This window comes from Silurus aristotelis (genome assembly GCF_946808225.1).
Source record: "Silurus aristotelis genome assembly, chromosome: 1".
In the NCBI taxonomy this organism is placed as follows: domain Eukaryota; kingdom Metazoa; phylum Chordata; class Actinopteri; order Siluriformes; family Siluridae; genus Silurus; species Silurus aristotelis.
In genome coordinates, this window is record NC_139574.1 from 12,333,785 (window position 1) to 12,352,946 (window position 19,162).

The window sequence follows — 19,162 nt, forward strand, 5'->3', positions numbered from 1 at the left end:
GTAGGATTGGTGGATGAACCACTGTAAACAGGAAGAAGACGCATTGTGGGCGTGTCTCCGTTTAATCAGGTCTGTGCGGCAGTAATGGCGAGTCGAGGCGAGAGCAAGACGAGTTTCTCAAAGTGGAAATATGCTCATTATTTCACTTTAGTTGAGCATAAAGACAAAAACTTTTTAGTCAAATGTAAGATGTGTCTTTCTGTTTCGAAGGTCGTATCTACTGCGATAGCAGCACCACCAGAAACTCCATGCCTCGACGAAGCTAGAAGCTAAAAGCTAAGCCGGTGTTCTGTTGTACATTGTTGATAGTTTTCATACTTTAGCTGTGAAAGGAACATTTTTAAGAGCATAACACAACAGCTTTTATGATGCAGAAGCCACTTTAGTTTTCGATTGTGAATATATTATTCAGATTGTTTTGTTATTTATTTCAGAAATCCTTGTGATATATTCAGTTTGTGTTGGTCTGACTTTAATAAAATAGTGTTTAAAAATTACTTTGTGTTTAAGTCAGTTTTGTGTTTGTGTAGACCATAACGCATATAAGGGCATTAATAAGAACATTAAAGAAGGTTCTTTAAAAAAAGTAACTAAAAAGTTACTTTTAACAGTAACGCATTACTTTTTGGTGTAAGTAATCAACAAAATAATTAAGTTACATTTTTGAATGAAGTAACGAGTAACAGTAACTAGTTATTATTTTTTAGTAACTAGCACAATACTGGTAGCAAATATAAAATGCAATGTATCTATTTTAGATTTGCACAGCAATGGCTAAAATATTTAAATGCTCAAATGGAACCAGAGCAGTTGGTTATTTTCTCAAGTAACTGAGGAGGAGACACACAAAAAAAACTATAAATATATGATTAATTATACAACCGGACAATATTACAATAATATATCTTAAGTCAGAGGTCAGTTTCTTTTTAAAATCCCCCATAGTACGGTTATTAAACGAGTTGTACTGAGATCTACAACTCAATCTGTTATAAGCTTGGATATACTGTACACACACATGTACACACACACACACACACACACACACCTACCCAATCCATACGCACACCCACACCAACTTAAGCACACCCACATACACACCCACATATGCACACAAGACGGAAGGTCAGTCGATATGCACAGCTCTGCAAAATGCAGGCAGCAACTCGACACTGCGACCTAAAATATGATATGGACAGAAAAGCGGAGCTCAGTTTAGCTTTGAATTTTGAAAAACGAATCATGCTGTGCAAGATTCAAACACTGTCTTTTACTGTCAACCTAAAAAAAAAACTAACACGTGTGTGAAAAAAAACCCAGCTGTATAAACAATATAAAAAATAAAAAAAAATCACAATATGCGGCAATTTTTTCATGAAAAATGTATTTTCTCAAAGCGTCAAACAGATTTTCCTCCGCATCACTGCTGCAGCTTTTATAACCCCTGAGAGCCTATTACAATCTGCATCATCGTAAATCTATTCATTGTGGCCAATAAACAAGATCATCAGCCTAGATGATGAAAAAAAACCCAGACGGTTCAAGCAGTGAAGGAAACACTTTTCTCAGTGCAGGCAATAGCAGTCCCTACAGACAGCAGCACCACGGTGACAATGTTATCTCGTGTCAAAGCACGAGTTACTGATTCGCGAGTCACTGCATCCAGTAGTACATCGATAGCAAGCATGTAGGCTTTTGTTTATTCATTAAGCAACAAACATCTTTCATTCCAGGAATTTTTATTTGAACTCCACAAACCATAGTCCTGCTAAGGAAGGTTGCAAGACACTGGACAAAATAATCCCAAAAGAAAGCAGTCCACGTTCGCATTTTAAATAAAAATCATTCTTTACCTTCACTAAGCCCATTTATAAATCTATAAATCCAAATTAGAGTCACATCAACCAAGTGAATCTTTTCATTAGAAGCTAATCAGCATTAGATTCGAAAACTTGTTTGTAATCTACTGGGCCAGAGACACTAAAAACTCTATCCACAAATAGCCATTGAGCAAAATGTAGATTAATAAAAATTAATAAGGATTTACTAAACAAAAGAGAAATATCAGTGTTCTCTGTTTTTTTTGTTTTTTTTGCACTTAAGAAAAACGTTCATCCGTATTAGATATGGCATGACCCTGTTATGAACACGAACGAATGAGTCAGCTGTTTCTCGTGTCCGGACCAAAGGAGACTAAAGATGGGAGACGCCACCTGATATCCACAACCCCCATCTCCATTCAAGCTTCACAGAAGGGCATCGGTTCCACGGAAACCACTACCATCAACCCCTTTCCAAGGGTACTCTACAAGATCGGGCTTTGTTTTGCCTCGTGAAGGCGACTGTCCAAGCACAAATATAAGAGAACTTTAATTGGGGGTCATAATCAGACAAATAACAAAGCATTTCTGAATCTGCGTTTGTATAAGTATGTAGATGTAAGAACAGCGTTAATGGGTCGGTTAAATAATTAGTCAATAGAAGGTCCCTATAAGAATATTAAGACAAATTGTGTGTGGGTGTGTGTGTGCATGTCTTTTTCTGTTTAAACTATTGATTTATGCACAGAAGGTATACTCCAGGAAGATGGTAGAGATCTATTGACCTGGAATAATGAGCTTCAGTGCTTCATCCTGTGACTGTATAAATCCCTGCCCCCGAAAACCAATCAAACCACCCTGTGTGAAATAGCCATAAAGCTCCATTTATGGAGAGATTTCGTTCTTGGGTACTAAATATTACTCAATGCCAATAATAATTATTTAGCTTTATTTACACATCTACTGTATTGTTCTGATCAATAACTCTGGTGAGCTAAAAGTAGACCTGTACTTGAAGATATCCAGAAAGCATGCATGAACATTTGAGTAATAAAAGGCTGTTGGACAAACATTCGTTTCTATGTTCCACAGAATCCTTGCCGGTTTGAGAGGTATACATCAGGGCCATATATAGAACAGTAGTGGTGTAACGGTACACGTATTCGTACCAGGATTTTTTCGGTCCGGTGCACATGTTTACACATATTATTATTATTAAACTTGAAAACATATGAAAACTTGAAAACAATGGCAGAGGTATAAAAAAAGAAATTAGAGTTAGTGCAGTGTGTGGCTACTCACTCTGTACTGGAAATAAGATTTATTTTGCGTATGCATGAAAACACTAAAGAATCCATAACTTCCACATATCGAGGAACACAAACTGAGGGAGTGAATAAATGAAGGATGGAAGCAATAAAGACATTTGTTAAAGTATGTTGAAATACACTATACTGCCAAAAGTATTGGGTCACCTGGTCATAAGTTTGGTATGTGATTTTTAAGCATTGCATTCCACATTTAGTCCCAATTAGCATTTATTCAGACTTATTGAAGAGAACCTTCACTCTTCTGGGAAGATGTTTTACTATATTTTGGAGTGTGCTTATGGATATTTGTGTTCATCAGCCACAAGGGTGTTACGAAAGTGATGTAGGCCTGGGGTGCAGTCAGCGTTCACATTCATCCCAAAGGTGTTCAGTAGGGATGAGATCAGAGATCTATAGCAGGCCACTCAAGATCTTCCTCTCCAAAGCATGTACCATCAAGCAGATCTTTATGGAGCTCACTTTGTGCACATGGGCATTGCCATAATGGAACAGGTTTGAGTTTCCAAGTTCAAGTGAATGCAAAATTGTATTATACACTCAGTACAACTGAGTGCCTCCAGCTTTGTGGTAACAGTTTGGAAAATAACCACATATAGCAGGAAAGATCAGGTGACCCAATACTTTTGGCAATATAGTGTAAGTAGAACAGTTAAGTAGATCATATTTCATATTTTGCCATTTTTTCCCTCTAACTGTACCCAAAAAGAACCGAACCGCGACTTAAAAACCGAAGTACGTGCTGAACTGTGAACTTTGTGTACCGCTACACCCCTATAGAACACTACTGAGGAAAACTGTGACTGGCTGAGGCTGAAATAGCCTGCAATTCTTATGGGATTTTTTGTGAGTCCCTGATAAAGTTGCTGCTCTCCTGGTAACACTAACGGCTGTTTTAAATGTCCTCCATTTGGATATAATGGCTTGGTAAAAACACTGTGGTGTACAAGTGTCTGACCCAATCATTTGTAGAATTTAGCAGACAGATGTATATGACAACTTCTTTTATAACAGCCATTATTTTTGCAAATATTTATTTCATAATGGCATCATGGCTTTGACCTGTACTTGCTCCACTGTTTGCATATGTACAATATGTCTGGTGTTCAATTTCAATAAAGATTTGAAAGCATTGAAGAACTGGACCACAAAAACAACCCATCGGTCCCCATCACTGCACTTACATAAAGCCTCACAATCCTTCCTAATTTGATGCCCAAAACGGAATCTTATCTTTTCCAAACATGTTTGCTTAGCAAACTGAGCCTATCTACACATAATTGTAAGTAAAACAACAGACAATTGCAAATTTATCCTACAAAAACAAAACAATCTGATTTTTTTTTTTTTTTTTTAGCTGTATTGATACAATAGTGGGTAATTGAATATATAACATTCTATTGAAAAAAAATCAGACTTGAGACTTTTATCTCGATCTGCACCTGCTCGGAACAACAACAACCCGACGTGCACGTCAATCGTTTTGTCGACAGAACCCAAATTACTCCTGGAGACCTTGTGTTGCTCTCAATCAAATCTGGTTCTGAAGGTCACCTTGTTCATGTTGTTTTGTGAAAACAGAGCTTAAATCTATCACCAAGTTTCTCACAACAAGTTTAGTAGGATGGGCATGACGAATACGAGTGTAGTTATTAACTTCAATTAAAACACATTAGAATGGTACAATGTGCAAAACACATTCGAGGTGTAGTCCATAGGAATGTCTGCAATTGTTTTAATAGCCATGTGTCAAAGCCTAAAAAAAGAAATGGTGGAAACTGGGCAGGGCTGTAGCTTTTGAAATGTTAGATTGTTCAACCTTTTTGCATTGATTTCAAGCCAAACAAATACAGAATATTCGTTCTTTTCCCAGTTGATAATTAGTATTAATTAGGTGGTAATTTGCTGTGAACAAATGTGACAGCGACAGTTACATCAGGTGATTACACGGAGTAAAACACCCCTGAGGTTTGCTATTTATCTTGAGCCAATAGTCATGTCACATGCCATGAATCAAAAGTACGTATAAAATTCATGGATCATGGATGTATTTTATTTTCCCCAAAAAAAGGTTTTCTGTGGTAAAACTGAAAGTTTACCTGAATCACAAAAAGCAGCTGCCCTCATGAGATCATTTACTGTAAGATTTCAAGCTATTGACCCATTTCCGATTATTTTATTTTTAACATCACCTCCAGTTTATTGTTCGCCCTAATTTTTTTTCATCATTTGCTTCACTTTAAACTTCATCCTCCCTCATGAGTGCATTATCAAATAAACATTAGTCTGGAATTACACTACCTTTTCTGAAACATCAGATATTTTCAATAGTCTAATTGCTTAAACCTAAAGGATAAATTACAATTACCCTGTAAAAGTCCCCACATATCTGAAAAGGGCGGAAAAAGTGGTGAGACGGTAACCCCATACTGAGCACTCTACCACCACCTGAAAAGTAAAAAACACATCAGTCACAGCATCTCCTTTTTCCTTACACGGAAGCAGATATTAAGCTTAAATAACGCTCACCCATCAAGATTTATCACATTCATTGTAATGCACTGACATAATCAACAAACGAACCCTGGTCAAAGAAGTTTGCTGTCTTTAAAGAAAAAAAAAAACGGTAACAGAATCCACCCTTGACACTAACACACAAGACTAAAAGCTTTAGAAGTCCTTTAAAAGGACTTTAAGAGTCCAGCAATTCGATTAGACGAATCATTATTAATAATGGACACTAAGCTAAGCCTAAAAGCTGAATTAAAGACTATCGGTCCACAGATCATAAGATAAGCTTACACTTGCTGGCTGATGTTACTTTAACAGACGGTATGTGCAATAAAAAGGAAGAGAGAGAGAAAGAAAAAGAGAGAGAGATTTCAACATATCCATCATGCAGTCTAGACAGAACATACCTAAAGATGGTAACCAATATTTCATTTCAGTGTTAATGAGCATTTTAGGTTATTATCAGAACTTCACAATTTCCCAGAATTGCATAATCACCTATCCACGTAAGCTTCGGATTTAAAAATGTACACACCGCTTTCCTCCTCGTTTCAGTTTAATATTAATCCGACAAAAACCCACACCAATGTATTCTAATGTTAAGAAATTATAGAGGAAGCAGGGAGGACGTGCAGCAGCTTGCCCAGCTTCAGCTTTCCTGGTGGCCTTTGGATGCAAAATGTAAAAAAAAAAAAAAAAACAACAACAACAAGAAAACCCACCAAATGTTTGCCAACAGCAAAATCAATCCAGCATTAAGTAATACACCAATTCATCTGTGGAAAATGATCATAAAATGATTTAATAATATGAATACAAACCCAAGCAGCAAATGAGTAAAGCACATGAATGCATGGGAAATGATGTGGAACTCATAGTTATTATTTATCCTCTGCTTGGAGTAGAGGTGTGAGCTGTCTCTCTGAGCTCAGATCCATGATGATAACGGTAAAGCCGGCGTGATTCCTCACCTGCAGATTTGTCCAGATTTGAGTGAATGTATGAAGTGTATGAAGACAAGCAGCAGTAACTCACCGTATTTGTTCGGCTCTCTGCTGTACTGGAGGATAGGGACAGCTTCTGGCTCGCCTAAATCTCTCTCACCTCCAAACCCAGGTGAGAGCTCCTGCTTATTATCGTGATGATTAAGCCGCTGCTGCTCCTCGCTCTCAGCGCACGGAGAAACCGGCAGGACCACGAACCTCTCGGTCATGTCTACGCGCGTTTTTTTTTTTTTTTATTACTATTATTATTGTTGTTATTATTATTTACGGGTCGGACGGTGCTCGGCGTGGAGCTCGCAGGCGGACCTGGCGTCGTAGCCCGATCACCGCGCTCATAACACGGAGTACGCGGGAGAGAGAGACAGCAACCTACGCGCGCCCCCCGGCGATCCACGCCGCGGTGGGCGTGGCCGAACCCTGATTGGTGGAGAGGCGCGCGAGCCGCGTGTCTGTCACAGATCAGTGCGAACGTCACTGTCCCTGAGCAAAGCGCCTTCTGACGTAAGCCGGAGACTCTCATGCCTTACAGCAATGCAACATACAACCTATATTAGATATAAAAAAAAAATATAGACTATAAAAAATATCCCAAAATTCTTGATGTCTCTTATTATTATTATTATTATTATTGTTGTTGTTGTTGTTGTTGTTGTTGTTGTTGTTAGTAGTAGTAGTAGTAGTAGTAGTAGTAGTAGTGTTAGTAGGAGTTGTTTTTAGTAGTATTTAATCTTATCTATCAGATATACTTCTCACTTTTGTCTAGAAAAAATTCTCTTTAATGTGTATTATTAGTACTATTATATAGTAGTGGTTGTAGTAGTAGTATTTAGTATTGGAATTATTTATTAAATATACACTTTAATTTGAAAGACTTCTTTTAGATATACAATTTAAGAAGAACAATTATTTAATAAGTATTATTATTTAATTGTATTGTTATTATTAGTAGTATTAGTAGTAGTGATAGTAGTAGTAGTAGTAGTATTTAGGATTTAACCTTGTCTATTATATATATACTTTATTATATATATATTTTTTTAATATTTTGTTTATATCCTCACTCCTAAATAGTTGTTGTTTTTGTTTGTTTTTTTTCCTTCTTCTTTTTTCTTCTTCTTCTTCTTCTTATTGTTGTTGTTTTTATTAGTATTTTTTTAATCAAATATACTCCCTAATTTCTTCAAATTAAAAGGAAGTATCCCCACTCGTGTTTCTGCTCTTCTTCTTTTTCTTTTCTTTTTCTTCTATTTATTATTTTTATTTTAATTATTTTTATTAAAACTACACTTTATAAAGAATATATCAATCTAACCCTGTAATTGATTACCCACCATAGGTGTTAGTGTTAAATTTATGGCAAGAAATTGTTTGATATTTTCAAGGTGGTTATTTTCTCCTAACAAATGAATTGAAAATGTTTATTTGTTTATGTTTTTTTATTTATAATAAATAAAAAAGTATTTTCTTACATAATGTCAGTTATTTAAATAGTTTTAACCATTGGAATGGCAGTTGCATATTTTTAGCCAGTAACTATATGAACAAAAGTATTGGGACAGCTGACTTTACTAGCCATACAATATGTGGGTTATTGAATTTTCCCTTTACTTGAGCTAGAAGACCCAAATCTGTTCAGCATTGCAATGCCCATGTGTAAAAATTCACATTTTGACGGTATGGTTTACAATTACATTTATGGCATTTGGCCATAATTATACAGGGCAACTTACAGTTATTTTAGTTATACAGCTGAGAAATTGAGGGTTAAGTGCCTTGCGCAAGGGCTCAGTAGATGTAGCTTGGTGGTGCTGGGATTTAAACTCATGACCTTCTATTCAGAAGTCCAACATTTTATCCAGTGAGTTACCACTTCCCTGGTTTACATAAGTTGGAATGGAAAATGCTCAGTGGCCTGCTATAAAGCTCTGACCTCAACTCTACTAAACATCTTTGGATTAATTGGATTAATAACTGCACCCCAAATGTATCAGATGTCTGATAACAAAAATCAGAAACCCAACACATTTTTTGTAAAAATCTGCCTATACTTACAGTTGATATAATAGTGCTGGTTACATTTTGAATAATAAAAAAAAAATAATAAATAAAAAAACATTTGTAGTGTTCGGAGATATCTGAGTTCTGTTGGAGTAGCTGGAAGGTTGTAATGCCTTTACAAGGTAAAGTCAAATATCTGACCAAGCCTTTTGCTCAAAACTACTTGGCTCTGCTTGCATTGTTTTTTCTCCTCACCTCTTTCAATATTAATTCATCTAAATTATTCATTATGTGATACAATACCATCATCTCTTTCCATCTTACCACTGATACACAATTTCATTATTTGCTATTCTTGACATCTTGAAGGTAGCAGATAGGAAATGGGCCAGAAATTCAGTGGAAAAAAAAAAAAATCACTCCATAGTAGATAAGGACGGGTATCAATGGTTTCATAGCTTGCAGGACTGCACTTGCTTAACTGCATACAAATCTATCTTTTGGTTATGGACCACTGCTAATTATAATAATAATGCATCCTTGGCCACTATGTCCTCAACCCAGAATACTGTGATCAATATAGCAGCACAGCAGCAATTGTTCCAAGAATTAAAAATAGCTGCAAAAAAATAGAAAATAGTCATTATGTTGCTCATAGATTCAAAGAGTAATATACTGGAATTACAACACAAACATGCAATTGAAAATATGAATGAAAGCAACATACTGAGCAGCATACTCATTTTGAAGATTTCAGGTTTTTTATTTTACATTTACAGCATTTGGCAGACATCATTATGCAAAGCTTAGAGAATTGCTTTGTAGTCTCCATCATCCACATGCTAAAATATCAACATGCTACAACGAATAGGTCTGGGTCTAAGAATACTATCAGCTAAAATAATATTGGAGAGAACAAGAAAAAACACAATTCTAGGGCTTCTTCGAAAAAAAATCAGACTTTATCATCTAAATACATGTGCAGGCAAGCATGAATGATGAATGTGGGTCATGCATTATATATATATATATATATATATATATATATATATATATATATATATATATATATATATATATATATATATATATATATATATCAATGGACAGTCGTGCACTAATGATTCCTGTAAAGTCGCACTTGCATATTACTGAAAAAATAACTCTAGAGGGTGCAAATCATAAGCGTTTTTATTAACATGCAGTTCCATACATCATTTAAGTTTCTTATATGTGAACAGGAAATGTGAATAGGATAAGTATGGTTGGTGATTTAGTTATTTCCACTATCTTCTGCATGATTCACCTGGGTAAAAATAATCAGATAAGAACATACTAAAAGCCTACTTTATCTAATTTCATTTTGATATTAGGACAGTCTGGTATAAAATCTCAAAGCAAAATAAAAACTAAAAAGAGACACCCTTATTGTCTGACTAGCTTCCCCTATAGATAGCAATTAGATCAAATGGGAATTAAAGACAGACTTCTGCAGTATCCTGTCTCCCTGCTTTTCTCCCCCCTCTCAGACAAATACCCATAATCGTCTCGTAATAATGTCTCACACTGTTACACAGGGCAGGCATACACATATATATTTAAAGTTATGTTATTTAACTTTTAATCATAAAACATGTATTTAATAATAATAATAATAATAATAATAATAATAATAATAATAATAATAATAATAATATAGTACAATAGTATTTTGATTATATTATAGTATTAATAATTAATTATAAATGAATTTACTAGAAATGTACACTGGTGTATTTGTAATGCCCAATCCTTGCAGTACATAAAAAATAGTAAAAAATGTTTATAATCATAACATTTGTAAGTATACTGTTTCATTTTGATTTATATTTTAGTTTTTAATATAGATGTAAAATGTATGAAAATATGAAAATATGTATATATTTATATATACATGTTTATATATACATATGAAAATATGTATATTTTGTCTACATTAAATTTTTTTATGTTTTAGCCTATATAATCTTTTATTTGATTTTAAAATAACCATTTCACCAAGCATTTAAAACTGACGGCTGTGTACCTCAACTTTTCATTCAATTTTAGGTGAACCTTTTGTGACAAATTGATACTTAAATTAAAAAATTGTCTAACAGCAGGTAAAGTTGTCTTGTAGTTCGTGATTGCCTGGATGCTCTGCCACATGCGCTAAGTGTCTCCGCTGTCCTGGAAGTGGCCGTAGATTCTTTTGGCGTGTGCGTGCTTTGCCTCTCTGGTGACACGGGACAGTTTGGCCCTCGCTATCTTTAAGGCCGTCTTGTCCCCTGCTCTTAAGGCGGAATCTCTGGATTATAGTAGCTCATGCACCTTAGCGGCCATACATGGCTTCTGGTTGGAGCGTGTGGTGATGGTCTTGGAGATGGTCACGTCATCAATGCACTTGCTGATGTAGCTGGTCACTGTTGATGTGTACTCCTCCAAGTTGATGAAATTGCCGTTGGTTGCAGCTTCCCTTAACATGTCAATACACAGACAACCACCGCAGGTCTTACCGCACAGAGCTGCATTTCTGTCGGCATGAAACACAGCTAGCCTGTCCAGCTGAATCGCGGCATATGGATCTCCATCGCTCAGCCATGTTTTAGTAAACACAAAGACACAGCAGTGTCTGTACTCACGCCAAGTAGCTTGTTGGAGTATGATGTAGTCCAATTTTTTGTCCAGGGAGCAGACATTTGCCAGCAGGATAAATGAAAGAGCAGGCCGGCTAGGGTTAGCCTAGCATTAGCCCCTGCTCACTTTCCGCACTTCCACTTTTTTGCGCAGCGCTTTTGATTTCCCCTCCTCCGTCCTGAAGTCTGGTGGCTTGTTTCTCTAAGCACACCAAGGTCGCTTAGCTTCTGCCGCAGATCATAATTTATTGTGTTGCTGGGCTTGTTTCTGTGTTTCTGGAGTGTTTGGCTGTTGTACACAAGGACACCGGTTGCTCCGATGTCCATATTTTGCGTAAGGCAGGCTACAAAATGAAAGTAGCACCATTTTGGGTCCGGAGCGGCCGCTGTGAGCTACTGCCCCAATTCGTTCCTTAGTGTCCAACTTCTCATACAACTACTTATATGCCTTTTCCTTTGCTTCAGTCACATCCCTCTTCACCTGCTGCTGCATCTCCTTGTACTCCTGCCTAATTTTTTCATCTCGTTGCCGATCCCATTTCTGTTTCTCCAACCTCTTTCTTCTAATGGTTTTTTGCACTTGCTCATTCCACCACCACGTCTATTTGTCTTCCTTTCTCTTTCCAGATGTCACACCAAGTACCTTTCTACTGTCTCCTTTTTCACTTCTCCAGCACCTCTTCACTATCACCGAGCCCCAGTCTGACCCCTTGCCTGAACCTCACACTACTGTCTTCCTCCTTCAGTTTCCACCATTTTTTCAGTCCTTACACTCCTTCTTTTATTCTTCACTTTCAAAGCCATCCCACAGACCACCATCTGATGCTGTCTAGCTACACTGTCTGCTGCCATCACCTTACAGTCTTCAATCAGTTTCATATTGCACCTCCTGCATAAAATATAGTCCACCTGTGTGCACCTTCCTTCGCTCTTATATGTCACCCTATGATCCTTCTTCTTTTTGAAATAAGTGTTCACCACTGCCATTTCCATAATTTAAGCAAAATCTACCACCATCTGTCCTTCCACATTCCTCTCCTTAAGGCTATGAATACCATCACCTCCTCATCACCTCTGTTCCCTTCACCAACATGGCCGTTGAAATCTGCCCCAATCAACAATATTTTATTCCTAGGTACACTCTCCATCTCTTTATCTAACTCACTTCAGAATTTTTTCTTCTCCTTAATATCAAAACCAACTTGTGGAGCATAGGCACTGTTGACATTTATCATCACCCCTTCAACTTTCAGCTTCACGTTCTTTACCCTATCAGAAACTCTCTTCACCTCCACTACACTCGTACTGTACTCTTTCTTCAGAATTAACTCCTACACCATTTCTCTTTTTATCCACAACATGAAAGCAAGATCCATTTCAAGATGGCGGCGCGGCAGTAGCTCGCAGTGGCCTCTCCGAATCCAAAAATGGTGCTTTCACCATATTTAGCCCGACCTTTCACAATACATGTACACCAGAGTCAGCTGTGTTCATGTGTCCAACCACCAGACACTGTTACGGTACAGGCATCATGCAATCAATAATCTGCATGATGAATTTATCAATAACCTTTGGGACCTCGGCTTGCTGCTACCTCCGCCACAAAGACCAGGCCCCCAGCCCTCGGTGTCACCTGATGCTGGTGGCCGGGAAAGGGGGTCACTGTTTTCATTGTCAGCGTGTACATTCCTCCCAGCGCTAATGCTAAGGAGACACTGTGTGAACTCTACGCCGCTATTAGCGACCTGCAGAATGCTCACCCCGACGGATTGTTTATTATCGCCGGAGATTTCAACCATGTGAATCTCAGGACTGTACTCCCTAAACTCCATCAGCATGTGGACTTTGCAAAGAGAGGAGCGAACACACTGGATCTTGTTTATACAAACATCCCCGGCGCATATTGTGCGAAACCCCGCCCCCATCTCGGCTACTCAGACCACATCTCTGTTATGCTAATTCCAGCATACAGACCGCTCGTCTAAACCGGTTCTGGAACAGGTGAAAACCTGGCCAGAAGGAGCTACTTCTGCTCTTCAGGACTGTTTTGAGTGCACTGACTGGGACATGTTTAGAGAGACTGCAACCAAGGGCGATTCCATCAAGTTGGAGGAGTACACATCAACAGTGACCAGCTACATAAGCAAATGCATTGATGATGTGACCATCTCCAAGACCATCACTACACGCTCCAACCAGAAGCCGTGGATGACTGCAAATGTGCTGTTGAAACAAAGAGACTTTGCCTTCAGAACAGGGGACAAGACGCCTTAAAAACAGCGAAGGGGCCAAACTGTCCCATGCCATCAGAGAGGAGAACCGCACACATGCAAAGAAAATCCACGACCACTTTCAGGACAGCGGAGACACCCGGCACATGTGGCAGGGCATCCAGGCGATCACTAACTACAAGACAACACCACCTGCTTGTGACCGTGAAGCCTCCCTCACAGATGCGCTGAACGATACGCCCGGTTTGAGGTACAGAACAACGTGAAGGCGAGAAAGACCACCCCTCCTCCCACTGACCAGGTGCTCTGTCTAACCACAGCTGAAGTAAGGAAAACTCTAGGCAGAGTTAACCCACGGAAGTCTGCTGGACCTGACAACATTTCTGGCAGAGTGCTCAGAAAATGTGCAGAAAAGCTAGCAGATGTTCACTGACATCTTCAACATCTCCCTAAATAGCAAGATTGTTCCCACGTGCCTCAAGACAACGACCATTTTTCCCGTGCCGAAGATATCTACTGTCTCCTGCCTCAATGACGATCGTCCCATCATGCTCACACCCATCATGATGAAGTGCTTCGAGAGGCTCGTCATGAGGCACATTAAGACCCATCTTCCACCCTCCCTGGACCCCATGCAGTTTGTGCATTGTCCAAACCGTTCCACGGACTATGCCATCTCCACAACCCTCCATCTGGCCCTCACCCACCTGGACAACAAGGACTCATATGTACGAATGCTGTTCATTGACTTCAACACAATCAGCATTCAACACAATCATTCCTCAGCACCTGATCGAGAAGTTAAGCCTACTGGGCCTGAACATCCTCCTTCTGCAACTGGATCCTGGACTTCCTGACTGAGAGACCTCAGTTAGTCCGGATCAGGAACTAACTGGAACATCTCCAGCACCACCACACTGAGCACTGGAGCCCCTCAGGGCTGTGTGCTCAGCCCACTGCTGTTCACTCTGTTGATTTAAGACTGTGTAGCAATGCACAGCTCGAACCACATCGTCAAGTTTGCCGATGACACGACCGTGGTGGGTCTAATCAGCAAGAACAATGATTATTGATGGATCCTTAGTGGAGATCGTCAAGAGCACCAAATTCATCTGGCGGACAACCTCACCTGGTCACTCAACCTCTACTCTACTTCCTGAGAAGGCTAAGGAAATCTCATTTCCCTCCCCCCTTCCTGAACACGTTCTACAGAGGGACCATTAAGAGCATCTTGAGCAGCTGCATCACTGCCTGGTTTGGGAACTGCACCGTCTCAGATCGCAAGACCCTACAGAGGATAGTGAGGACAGCTGAGAATATCATCGGAGTCTCTCTCCCCTCTATTATGCACATTTACACCACACGCTGCATCCGCAAAGCAAACAGCATTGTGGACGACCACACACACACCCGTCACACACACTTTCACCCTCCTGCCATCAGGTAAACAGTTCCGAAGCATTCGGGCTGCCACATCAAGACTGTGCAACAGTTTTTTCCCGCAAGCCAGCAGGCTCCTCAATACACAGAACTGAAAGACTGAAAACACACACACACACACACACACACACACACACACACACACACACACACACACACACTCATTCAATGTGTGTTACTAAGATGTATAACATGGATTCAACACTTAACACTTAACACACACTCATTACTCATCTCAGCCCATTCCACCATCATTTATTTATTATTTATACTTTACCGTACTACACTGTTTACATGCTGTCTTTTGTACCTTTGACTCTATTATATTGTTTACATGCTGTTTTTTGCACCCTTGAATCTATTAGTCTATTAGTCAAGTCAAGTCAAGTCAAGAGGCTTTTATTGTCATTTCTACTATACACAGTGGTACGCAGTACACAGTAAAAACGAGACAACCTTGGCGCTACACTACATGCTGTTTTTTGCACCTCAGCCATCAATACCTGTGGCCGTTGTTGGTAACCCGGGCCATGATCGATCCAGTATGAAATTAAGGTTTGTGATACGCATATTTAATTTGGCACATGTTTTTAGCTGGATGCCCTTTCTAACGCAAAGCTAGGTTACTGCTCACATACTAGAATAAATAAAAAAAAGTTTATTTACCTTGCATTTACAGAAGAGTAAAGAATACATTCCTTACTGCGAAAATTACTCAAATAAAAGTTAAAAATCACCAATTCCAATATGACTTTAGTAAAAATATTAGAGTATCTGATTTTAACAGTACATGAGTATTTTCCTTATATTGAACGCAAATATGCACTAATCCTCAACACAAAAACACATTATTGAAAACACTGTTAATTTGTGAGGTTTTATTTTTTTAAATACAAATTAAATTGTACGTCCCCAACGTCTTGCTTTACCCAAGATCAACACAACAGCCTCTTCAATATGCCAGAATAAAACAAAGATCAAACAAGCTATAAAAAAGACAAAGAGTAAAGCAATCTTTCAAAAATGTTTCTTCAATTAACAAATATAATTACATTATAATTTCATTTATAGCATTTGGCAGATGCCCATATCCAGAGCGACTTACAATTGAGCAGCGGAGGGTTTTAGGTCATTGCTGAAGGGCCCAGCAGTGGCAACTTCATGGACCAGCCCACAGTTTTCCAAATGTCCCAGAGTGGGACTCCAGGGGCCTAGGCCCTAGAGACCGCCACACTCCGAGTGGAGTGAGCCTTGAAGTGTGCGGAGAGACCAGAGGACTCATAAGAAGAGGATATGGCATCCACAATCCACCTACTGGGAGTCTGCTTGTTGGCAGGAAACCTATTTTTTAGGGTTCTGTCCTGTTGATGTATGTAAACACTTGACACAGCCCGTTTATCTTCTCCTGGTCAGGGGCTTAAAAAGGAGAAGAATAGAATGTCTACAGCACGACAGGTCTTAGGGGAACAGAGGGCACATTAGGTACATACCCCGGTCTGAGGTAAAAAAAAAAGGCACTGGTCATGCTAGGGGTGAACTCCAGAAGGGACAGGGCCATGGAGAGAGCCTGTAGGCCCCCGACCCTTTTCAAGGAGGATATAGCGAGAAGAAAGGCAGTCTTAACTGACAAATACCTACGTAAGGGCCACCTCTGCCTTTGGCTCGGAGGGGGGCTTTGACAGAGCCTCCGGCACAACAGCCAAGTCCAACACAGACACTCAGGTTGCTTCCCGGGTCTCAGCTTTCGGGTGCCGTGCAGGAAACGTGTCACCAAGGGGTGTTTACCCAGCGACTGTTTAGCAAGCGGAGCACAATAAGCTGCAATAGTGTACACGTACATTTTCAGGGTTGATAGAGACCTCCATCTCCATTGCTGTATACTCCATCTCCATTGCTGTATACTTTCCTCCTGCAGGAACTCCAGCACTGAACCAACCGAGCAGTTAACTGGGTCCAATTGGTGGTGCTCACAGCATGCAGAGAACAGGTGCCATGTGGAGAAAGCTCTGTATTGGAGGATGGTCTCCACTACTTCGGTAGAGAGATCGGCTTCTAAGAACTGTGCCCCTTTAGGGGCCACAGCCACAGCCTCCATAACTTCCAGGAGCAGAGCAATAGGGGGAAGGCATACAGGCGCAGACACCAGTGTGGAGGTAGTGCTGTAGCGCACAGAAAGCATTCATCCAGCTTGCTAGGTGGGCACTGCTTCTGCTTTTCGTCTGGCCAAGCCAATTCAAGCTTGGAAGCAGCACGATTTACTACTTACAGGAGCTCCTCATACAGCACATGGCTGTCCGTGGGCTTGCAGATCTCCATACCTTTCCCCTCCTCAGAGGAATAAAGGTAGAGTGCAGCGCAGCTTCTCTGGGGAAAGAAACCGCCAAAAGGATGCTTCCGAACCCAGGGAGCTAGCACTAGAGCCAGCAGGTGAGGCGGGAGAAAGGGCCCGTCCCCAAGCCCTCTGCCAGGTCTGCTTGTGAGCCCCACAATATCCAATGGCGTCTGTCTCAGCAACAGTGGGGCCAGAGACACAAGGGAGAGCACCCTCCTTGAAGAGCGCTCTCCGTGAGCGGAGGGTCCGCATGGATATGCGGCTACAGTACGAACTGTCAGCTTGCTTTTCTTACTCATATTTTTTTCTTTCACACACACAGATCACACACATGGAGGGCTTACTAAAGAAACAAAAACTAGCTTTGGCTCCACCGCATGCACGTTTTATACTTCCTGGTCGTGACGACACCGCGCCGGTGACATTGCATCTCTCTGTTGGCCAGATTACACACGTAATTCAGAGTGTGGACAACGAGGAAGCGTTCCCAAAGCATTGTTAATGCAGCTTAAGTTCCTGAAAGGGAACTTCTTCTTCTTCTTCTTCTTTCGGCTGCTCCCATTAGGGGTCGCCACAGCGGATCATCCGTCTCCATACCACCCTGTCCTCTATATCTGCCTCTTTTACACCAACTACCTGCATGTCTTCCCTCACCACATCCATGAACCTCCTCCTTGGCCTTCCTCTTTTCCTCCTACCTGGTGGCTCCATCTTCAGCATTTTTCTACCAATATAATTCATGTCCCTCCTCTGCACATGTCCAAACCATCTCAATCTCGCCTCCCTCACCTTGTCACCAAAACATCCTACATGTGCTGTCCCTCTAATAAACTCATTTCTAATCTTGTCCATCCTCGTCACTCCCAACGAAAACCTCAACATCTTCAGCTCTGCTACCTCCAGCTCCACCTCCTGTTTTTTACTCAATGCCACTGTCTCTAATCCATACAACATCGCAGGTCTCACCACAGTCCTATAAACTTTCCCTTTCATTCTTGCAGATACTCTTCTATCACAAATCACTCCTGTCACTCTTCTCCACCCACTCCACCCTGCCTGCACTCTTTTCTTTACTTCCCTAACACACTCTCCATTACTTTGCACTGTTGACCCCAGGTACCTGAACTCCTCCACCTTCTCCACCTCTTCTCCCTGCAACCGCATCACTCCACTGCCCTCCCTCTCATTCACACACATGTACTCTGTCTTACTCCTACTGACTTTCATTCCCCTTCTCTCCAGCGCATATCTCCACCTCTCCAGGCTCTTCTCAACCTGCTCTCTACTCTCACCACAAATCACAATATCATCTGCAAACATCATAGTCCAGGGAGACTCCTGTCTGACCTCGTCCGTCAACCTGTCCATCACCACTGCAAACAGGAAAGGGCTCAGGGCCGATCCTTGATGCAGTCCAACCTTCACCCTGAACCAGTCTGTCGTACCTACTGCACACTTTACTGCCGTCACACTGTCCTCATACATGTCCTGCACCACCCTCACATACTTCTCTGACACACCTGACTTCCTCATACAATACCACAACTCCTCTCTCGGCACCCTGTCGTACGCTTTCTCTAAATCCACAAATACACAATGCAGCTCCTTCTGTCCTTCTCTATACTTCTCCATCAACATCCTCAAAGCAAATAAGGCATCTGTGGTGCTCTTCCTCGGCATGAAACCATACTGTTGCTCACAGATGGTCACCTCTTCTCTCAGCCTGGCTTCCACTACTCTTTCCCATAACTTCATGGTGTGACTGATCAACTTAATTCCCCTGTAGTTACTGCAGGTCTGCACATCTCCCTTATGCTTAAAGATCGGTACCAGCACACTCCTTC

At 40.4% G+C, this 19,162-nt stretch overlaps 1 protein-coding gene across 4 annotated transcripts in view; it reads right to left on the reverse strand.

Moving 5' to 3' along the window:
• slc12a7b (solute carrier family 12 member 7b) overlaps positions 1-19,162 on the reverse strand; it is a 335,443-nt gene that overhangs the window by 75,994 nt on the left and 240,287 nt on the right. For 3 of the 4 annotated variants that reach the window (XM_083544794.1, XM_083544792.1, XM_083544791.1), the window contains exon 1: positions 6,695-7,064. The exons of the other annotated variant lie outside the window; for it this stretch is intronic. In XM_083544794.1, coding sequence (XP_083400920.1) covers positions 6,695-6,872 — 178 coding nt within the window. In that variant the 5' untranslated portion in view covers positions 6,873-7,064. Of the gene's footprint in view, positions 1-6,694; positions 7,065-19,162 lie in introns of those variants that run through there. 4 annotated transcript variants of the gene reach the window in all.